We start from the raw sequence: 9,522 nt of genomic DNA, 5'->3' as shown, positions 1-9,522 counted from the left end.
TAAGCAAAGTGTGCCAGCTGTCTTAGTTCAAGTTGTGGTAGATCAAAAGAAGCTGAAATCTGACTACTGCATAGTAGAAATAAAGGTTGAATTAAACATTTTCTTCTTTTTATTAAATGGCATCATGTAAGACTTGATGGAAGACTTCTGAACAGTAAGCAGTGAGGTTTCATGTCTTTTATGTTTTAAAGCTTTGAAAACTTAGTAGTTAGAATTTTTTTTTTTTTACCTGTAACCTTTCATGCGTGTCTTCACACTTGTTTTATTTTTATAATGAGCTCAGCAGCACAATTATAGTCACTTGTGTTCTATTGTGTCTAAGGTATATTTGCTTCTTGGTTATTGACCTATATGGAGCTAAAACACTTGATGACAGATGTTACTACAGAAAATTAAATGTTATAATATATTAATTAAGGCATACAAAGATTCAAAATGAATTGTGCTTTCAATGACATATCCAGCCAACACCATCGAAAGTCATTTAGAAACTTTACCACTGGAGCTGACAGGAGGTCAGATTCTGGTCAAGAGACAATATGACAAAAAACGGGAACATTTATTTCTTAAGGGAGTGACCTTCTTGTTTGTGGAAACATTTCTTCACCAGCTTGCTCTGCTGCCTGTTGACTGTGAGCTACTAGAAGTGTAAAACCAAATCTGTCAGCTAATCAGAAGAACATTTCACCAGCAGAGCTCAGACGATGCCACATTTGAATCTAAAGTTACAGTTTCACTTTTTATGGTGAACACTGAAAACTATTTATACCTTAGGTGTCAAGTCAGAAGATTGAGTGTTGAACCTTTAAATGCGTGATCTTAAAAAAAAAAAAAAAAAGTGCCTCAACTATTAAATGAGATATTCACGACAGTACAACATCCGATACCTCGAGATTACGAGATGTGATTTCAAGATAAGTCATTTGAAAAAAAAGATATCGAGAACCACGGCTGCTTTGAGTAAAAAGAATCACCTGTAGATTTTAGTGTTTGGTTGAGGGTTAAAATTAGAGTGAGGTTTAGGCTGAGGTTAGTCTAAGGCTCTCAAATCTACAACAAAGTCTACAGAGCTGCAGCACGTAGGCAAATGGCTACTTGTTGCGCATCTACTTTTGCAGCTCACAGTGCACTGCACCTCCATTGTTGTGAACTGTAGATTATACATTGAAAATGAATAAAATCATGCAACAAAGCTAGTTCTCCACCTCGCAATTACAGTAGTCACTGCACAGTCATATGATTACCAGAACTAGAAACTGGGTTGAATGACATATTGCCTGTTGCTGTTTTTCGTGCTGAGCTACTTGGCTTTATGAGAAAAGCGTGTAACATTACTGATACCAGACGAGTGACTGTAATGATCCCATTAGTCATTATTAGTCGAGAGGGGCTGACCCTAAAATCAGCCATGAAAACGAGCTATCAATCACTGACAAGTAATCATATGTTAAAGCAAAAGCTCGACATTCTGGGAAATACACTAATTTTCAACAAAGATGCACGATAGATGTAGTACTTCACATCTATCAACTATTTTTAAAGTACTTGGTACATTTATTTATGTATTGTGCTACAGTAAGTAGTACTAAGTCCATGGTTGCACAATACTTCAACTCTACTACATTCATTTACCATTTGCTTTTTAATTTTACACATCATTTTATACACATGAAACTGACTATAGCAAAAAAAAAAAAGAGTACATTTACACTTAATTTCACACTTTTATTTGAGTATATTTTTGCAAGCAGGGCATTTACTTTAATTTTACACAGTTTTGTAGCCTAAGCTAGCCTAAATATAAAGTTAGCTTAGCATAAAGACAGGGAACAGCTATGCTGGCTGTTTTCCAGAATATTAAAAACTCATTTGTTAACATGTATATGTATTACTTGTTTAATTTAATTAAAAACCTACTAAAATGTAAACATTATGATGAAAGCGGAACTAGTTTTTATTGGGGACTACTACTTTCTAGCCTCAGATGGTTTCCTGGCAACCGCTCCCAGCTAGCGCATGACGGACATGTTGAAAGTTTTCGTTTTTGCGGTGGTGAGTTCGTTTTAATTTGGCTGCTGCTTGTTCGTGTGCCTGTTTATCTGTTTGCTTTGTCGACAGAGCTGTTTGCAGGTTTTGTGCTGAGCTGATCTAACCTAACGAGTTGCAGGCTCATTTAAATTGTGTAGAAAGACCATTATAAGTGTCCTAGCCTAGCCTAGCTTAATTAGTTAAACTAGCTAACTGCACGCCTAGCTTAACGCCGGCTAACTGTTTACTCTTTGCAAGAAAGCAAACACACCTGTGAGCCAAAAACATCAAACTAATTCCTTAATTTACGCTCAAACCATTTTTCTTTTTCTAAACACATACCTGTTTTCCCCATACAGTGTAAATTGCTGAGGATGTCCTCGACGTGGGGTTGATATGAAAGCCGTCAAGTTAAGCGGTAATTTGATGCCCTTGCGTGTGTCCTCAGGATCCCGGGCGGTGGTGTTGAAAGGAGGGAGGAGAGAGAGAGGAAGGCGCACACCGACCACAACAGCAGCAGCACCAGCAGCAGCATGACCAGAAACCTCCGCAGCAAACAGACCTGACCACTTTTACACTGCGCTCCGGCGGAAGCGAAGAGACGCCACGCTTTGCCAAAGTTGACTCACCGATTTTTTTTTTTTTTTTTTTTTTTTTTTTTTAATACAACTAAATTAGACGATCCAGCTTCGGAAACTGCAAGTGGACTCTCGTCTGCTCTGCGCGTCAACACACCGATCAGGTCAGTCACCTTCCGCTCGGTTCACAGTGTGCTGCGCTGTGAGTGTTGTGAGGCTGCTGGCAGCATGGAAACCACCTTTAAAAGGTATTTTTATCCGTCATGACTGAGTCTGTTTTATAAAGAATAGTTAGACAAGAACGCACTGTAAAGGAGTATTGCAATATTTGCCGTTAATATAAGAACGTCCATGTTCTTTTCTGACCAAGAATTAAACAACATTATTAATATCAATTTCTTGCAAACGTGATTTTAAATTGAAAACATCTATAATTATGTGGACTTCTGAGAGGAATAAAAACGAAGTCTGCCGGATGTAATATCTTGTGAAGGTGGGCGCACAGTATGAAAGACTGCCAGTGGTGTACAGATGGGGGTGGTGAAGGTAGAGGTGGGGGGTGCGGTCATACGACTCACAACTGGTCCACTGACAGGTGTTGGTCCGTAGTGTCTGAGTGCGACTTTGACATGCAAACACCAGGCAGTGATTTACACCATCAAAACTGTCACAGCTACTCAGGTGAGTGTAAGAGACTTTGCGTCTCCCTCTGGATTTTTAATCATAAGCAGTTTTCATGTGCAACTCCATTAGAGGGATAGGTTTGCATGAACAAACAAGATTTCCTATGTATTCTATAAATACTTCTTACACATCTTTGGCTTCTGTGTCACGCAAGGAATTTCAGTTGTTTAGGCAGTTTTGTGTTTTTGAAATCTTGGTCATGACTCAGCAATAATGTGGACACAAGCTCAGGGGCTGATCTCTCACTGAAGATTGCTGTGTCATTTGTACTCTGTGTCTTGCGGTTAAATGGCCTAATGGTGTTTTATTACGGTATCATAATGGTACTTGTTAGGAGAACTTATCAGTGTGTTGTACAGGATTTAGACTGACCATCATCAGTACCATCATTTATGTAAATAGTGTGGCCAAAACATTGGAAAAACCTCCTAACTCAATCACACTGTGACAGTTTCAGCAAAAACTGAGAAATTCTAATCCTGTAAAAGTCGAAGTCATGGCAGAGCTGCTGTATTGCATTTATGCGGATCTGACGCGTTAGATTATAAAGGTGTACCTGATAAAGTTGCCAGTGAGTGTATATTCCTTACTTGTTTTTGTGGTCAGCTGAAAATGAAAACAGCACTTGATCATACAATAATGAGTCTATGATGGATAGATTATCTGTTTGTAGCAACTTCTCTGCAGGTTCACTAAAACCAATTCCCTTCTGAATGAAATGATTAATTAAAAGCAGTCTGCATTAAATAGTTGCCACATGAAGTACATAGTACATGTCAGTGATAAATGTTGAACAATCTGTGTATACTCTCATAGATTTCTTTCTCGTTTTGTTTTTTAATACTCAATCAAGTAAAACAAATAACACTTCAGAAATCAACAATTTAGTAAAAAAGTCAGATAAACAACATGGGCAAGAAAAAGTCTCTAACCAGAGGTAAGATGCTACCCCACAAGCCAGCTTGATTGTTAAAAATATGACAGGTTATGACAGTTATAGAGAAAAAGTCACAGAGAACAAATCAACAGTTTGTTCGAACTTCCTGAAAATGTGTGTATAATACCATGATAGTTAAATATAGGGATCATAATTCTAAAACGTATTAGGCACTTTTCAGAAAAGGTTATGAAGTCATCACTGATGTAACATTGCTATTATAAAGTCGGAGAATGTATGATAAATTTGTGGTTGTGAAATAATGTCTTTTTTGGAGACGTTATTAAAGGTTGTATCTCTGATTAACAGTGGTCATTTGCATTAATGTCACAATAGTAATTTAAAAGTTTAATGGAATAGTTTTCTTAACAGTGATTTTCTAATGATACAACAGCATAATTGTTGTTGATATATTTCTGTTCCAGACATCCATTTTTTCTTAGCTGTTTAAGTTTCACATCTTCTATGTACAAAAACGCGTGTCTAGCATACAAATGGATTGTGATAATTAAAATCTGATTTAAATCTCAAGAAACTTAAAACATCTGCTTAAGCAGCGTAAAATCTGAATGCCTGACTGATTGTATTGATACACTGCAAGTCAGAGAATTATTTCTTATCTAGTTATAATTCCTAGAGAGAGGTGTGTATGCCTGTATGTGAATGACAAAGACAAATTTGGACTTTGATCTGTTGTCATAAATGAAAGGAGTGTCTCAAGATATGCTATGTTTATGTTCTCCCTCACATGGCCTGAAAGTCAAGTTTAGCTCTTTGTAGACAACATACACACAAAGTTTTGTTCGACAAGGCATAGATCGTGTTTTCAAAGATGCCCCTATACCACTATTCATTTTGACTTTCAAAAAAGCTAAAGTTAAAGCTATTTTGAAGAGCTTAAAGGAGAAGAATGAGTTGTTTGCAGAGCCTGTAAGAAGTGAACATAAAACCTCTGAGACCTAAACCTACATTAATCACAGCATGGAAGGAAGTAAGATGTTCAAATGTGCATTGTATCATGAATATACAGATAGAAAGAGAGTGACACTCTCTGTTTCAGCCCACAGATAGTTAACCACTTTTGCCTCTACACCGCCGACATCCTGGTTTGTTTACTATATCTCAGCTTTACTTATTGATATTGTGAATGTTTTCAGAAAGCCCATCTTTGATTTGGTTTTATCAGATGACATGAAACCACACTTAAGGTCATCAATCTTTTTTTTGAATTAGGTGTAATTATTAACTTCAAAGCCAACAATTTCGCAATTTACTGTCTACTTAAAGCAGTATTATTAGCTGCAGAATTGGATTTCTTTTGACAGCAAACAAATTTGGCAGACAGGCAGATTGTTTGCATATGAAAAAATTCAGCTCTACTAGTTAATCTTTTATGTCTGTTGCACTCTGTTGAACCACAATATCCTCGCTTCTTAACTGAACCAAGTGTCGTACTGGATTTATCTGCAGGTTTGTCTTGTAATTAATTGGGATCTGCATTCATATTAGTGATCTTGTTGTAATTTTAACCTTTTAGCAATTTGGCAGCTCTTGGCCAATTATATTTAAATGTGTTTGATTAATAAGCTGATAGCACTGTATGTGATTTTTTCCTTTTTTTGTTTTTGTATAGTGCTAGCAGTGTCTACAGAGCATTTCACTAAATGAATCAGTTGTAATCATTACACATTCACATTTTCGCTTTCTCAATAATAACAAGATGTTGTGGAGAGAAAATGTTTCAGTCACTACAATACCTACCATCTAAGATGTGACTCATTTTCAGGACAACGTCAAAAGAAAGATTTTCGTTGTCTTTGCACTAAATGTTGTTTTGTCTGATTGAGAAAATAATTTGAATGCAAGGTCTTAACGGTTCTCTGGCCATGTCCACATTCGCTGAGTAAATTTGAAAGACAGCTATTTCTTTGTCATTTCCTCAAATTCACACTTATATTAAGTGACCTTTTTTCACACCCCACAAACTGAACTTTCCTAAAATGCTAGTATTTTTAACTTGATTGCTGTGTAGCTGTGTATAAGGTGCCAATTTCCTTTTGCCGTCTATTAAATTACCTTGGCAAAAGTACGATATTATTTCTAGTATCACCCATCTCTGCTTTTAAGTAGTAGTAAAAATTATGTCTGATTATACAATCTATGGGTTGCGGCAACAATTACAATCAATCATTATTTTCATTATTGATTAACCTAAGCAAAGTGATTGCTGTGCTGCTGTGTACCTGTGTGTAAGATGCCACTTTCCTTTTGTCATCTCTAATAATAAAAGAAGTTACAGCAACAAAAGTAACATATTGATTAACTTGAAATAAGCTGTTGTTGTTGTTGAAAAACAAAGAACAGTTAACTGATTATGAAAGGTATTTTTGTCAGTTAACTTCATTCATAATTTCATGCAAAGGATTTCATGCTGGAAAAAAACAGTTTAGAAGAGACAAGTGAAGAGGTAAAACAGGGCAATGATAATTATGCTTTAGTATAACTGTTATTTTCAGGGTTGTCAAAATAACATGTCAATTAATTAATCACAGAAAAATGAACACATTAAAAAATAATTCCGTGGTGCCCTTTATTTGGTGCGTCATTGAATTTGTTTTGGCCACAGTGGCTTTGTAACATGGAGTCAGACAAGAAGACTCTACTTGGCACCATAAATGAAACATTTACATTTAAATTTAAAGGCATGTTCTCTGGAAGTGTCTGTAGTGTTGGGGTATTTCATGCCTAAAATATCACCGCAGCTGGTCGGAGCTAGCACAGTCCCCGATTAAAACACTAGCAACCAGCCTCATCAAGCCACACTCGACTGGGCATTCAGGGACAACCAGAGTCTAACTATGACTGACTAACAATCATTCTGTCGTGTTTTCTGTCGTTGTTGTAGCTAAAGTACTTTTCAATTTATTTCTTCAGCATATTAGGTCATATTTTGGATTGTTACGGCCATTATGGCATATGCACAGTGAAAAGAATTTCATAATACTGAAATTAAAGGGAACTTTAAAGTGTAACATTATGTTAATTGATTATTAATTTATCTGCCAAATGTATTTAGATTTAAATGTTTTGTAATACTTTAACAGTAAACAGTGGTTTATGTGATTAATTTAGATTAAATAATCACAGAGAATGTAATTCATCTGATAATTTTTTGAATCACTTGAGAGCCCTAATTATTTAAATAATTTGAAACAGTATAGGGTTAGGGTTAGGCAATATGGAACTTACCAAGTTTACATCTGCAATCTGTAAACAAGGCTAAAATATAGTCAGTGAAGCCAAGGAACCCAAGTAGTCAGGCAGTCAGACATGTATTTACATTCAGGTTCGATATATTTTAAGGACAAAATAAAGATAAATAATAATAATAAAATTATTGCCAAAACTCTCAATTAAAGTTATGCTTCACATTTTACAGAACGACAGCCTAGTGCAACTTACCATACTTACCATAGTTGTCCACATGCAAACAGCTTACCTGTAGAGTAATAGGTTATTACTGTAATTTCAGGAACAACTACTTTTCATTATAATTCTAAATAAAGTTGTTTAGAGAATCTGGCTAAATTGTAGAGTGTTGTAATCTCCATGTGTTAATAATAATTATTGATATGCTATTATTCCCCTTGGGGATTTTTTCTGTGGACAGGCTGCCCCCTTAAGGTGCCAAGGGTTCGGGGTTCAGGAATCAGGGGGGAATAAGGAATTAAACCACCAACCCTGGGGTTCGTAGATAATTGCCCTATACAGTTGCCCTGCCACAGTAACACAATAATGAACTGTGATATTGTGAAGCAACTTTAGAGTCTTCAGACCTAGTTTTATACATGGCACCCCGGCATATTGCAGTAACCCTGTGTCAGGTAATGTCATAGGTAATGTCTTTCGACATGTCCTGTGACTAAAGACACTTTCGTGGTGCATCCTCCTCGACACATTCACAAATAGACTAATAAGTATATTCTTGCCAATGCACTTTCACATAGATATTATTCAACAGACAGTAGGGATATTCAGCAACCTTTGTCCTATTTTCCCTTTTAGAAAGATGTGGGAGCAAACAGCAGCTCCTCAGGTCAAAACCTTGGTCTCTAGTGGGAACTTAAGACTGACTCAGACTTTATTTGCACAAGGTTCTCCATGGGTTTTCTGAATGTGGCACTGCTTGAGACATCACTACCTCAGGTCTTGCTGGGATGATGTATGATGGATGTAATCCACCCCCTCAATTTAAAATTGGCTAATAAAGGTTAAATGCCAAAGGATCATGGAAATATAAAGGGGAACAGAGACTTTCAATAGAACTTTTTCTATCTCTTCTTGTAGTTCCAGTTGCATTTGTCCTTTTTTCAACATATCGTTGAATAAACTCTTTGCTAAGCTGCCCCCCCTTAGTTATTGATGTTATGATTGTCAATCATTTATGGCATATATTCAGTGTACAGTGACAGTGGGACAGATTTACTGCTGAAGGTGATAGTGATTAACCCTAACACTGTGTCCTTCATTTAAATATGCACTTGATAGCTGTTTACAGTATGTGTCAGCATGCTAAGATGTTAAAGCTAAATCTATATCTCCCAGGGAAAAAAAAGCATTTGTACCAGCTGATGATCCAACTCAAACATATAGATAAAAAAACTGCATAGACCTTATATTGCAGTATAGAATTAGTCTTAGTGTAACATATATTACATGTATAATGATGAAAAATGTTAAATAAAATATAATTTTATTAGAAAATAACCATGTTGTCCACTTAGCTAAAAGAAACACAGAGATTGTACTTATCAACACAAGTAGTACACAAGTTATTCAGTCATGCCAACATTTGATAGGCCTGCTGTGCTGTTAACACTTACTACGCCATGATCAGACAATCACTTTTCAGGTGAGGGGGTTATTGAAAGGTCAATGATAGAGCTAAGTCTGACTCTTATTTTACTCATTTCCTTGAAACCACCTTTTCACATTCAATTCTCTATCCACTTCTGTGTAAACCTTTCCCAGCACACATATTTACAGCATTTTATGTCAAAGAGAATCACGTCATGTGTTGTTTTGTTATTGTCCAGCTAAACAGCAGCTGAAGGGAACACACTCCCGTCTTTTCCTCTCCACTTCGAGGAACAGGGCATGACCCTTCCCACATTGTACCTCTCCCTCTTCCTACCACGTTGCCCTCCTCTCACTCCCTGTATTTGTCAAAACACAAATTTAGCTATAAATCTTCATCACCTCTGTGTTTTCTCAAACAACTCCCACAGCTGAGAT

At 36.4% G+C, this 9,522-nt stretch overlaps 1 protein-coding gene across 6 annotated transcripts in view; it reads left to right on the top strand.

Moving 5' to 3' along the window:
- Positions 1-2,553: 2,553 nt before the first annotated feature.
- pparg (peroxisome proliferator-activated receptor gamma) overlaps positions 2,554-9,522 on the top strand; it is a 31,360-nt gene continuing 24,391 nt past the window's right edge. The window contains exon 1 of one of the 6 annotated variants that reach the window (XM_026350120.1): positions 2,554-2,770. Coding sequence is in view for 2 of the 6 variants with exons in the window: in XM_026350119.2 (XP_026205904.1) it covers positions 3,113-3,287 (175 nt within the window). In the remaining 4 variants the exon portion in view is untranslated. The other 5 variants (XM_026350121.1, XM_026350124.2, XM_026350122.1 and 2 more) reach the window with 5 other exon arrangements.

This window comes from Anabas testudineus, chromosome 5, assembly GCF_900324465.2.
Source record: "Anabas testudineus chromosome 5, fAnaTes1.2, whole genome shotgun sequence".
Taxonomy (NCBI): Eukaryota; Metazoa; Chordata; class Actinopteri; order Anabantiformes; family Anabantidae; genus Anabas; species Anabas testudineus.
Note: the sequence above shows the minus strand (reverse complement) of the source record. Positions and strands in the feature narration are given on the sequence as shown.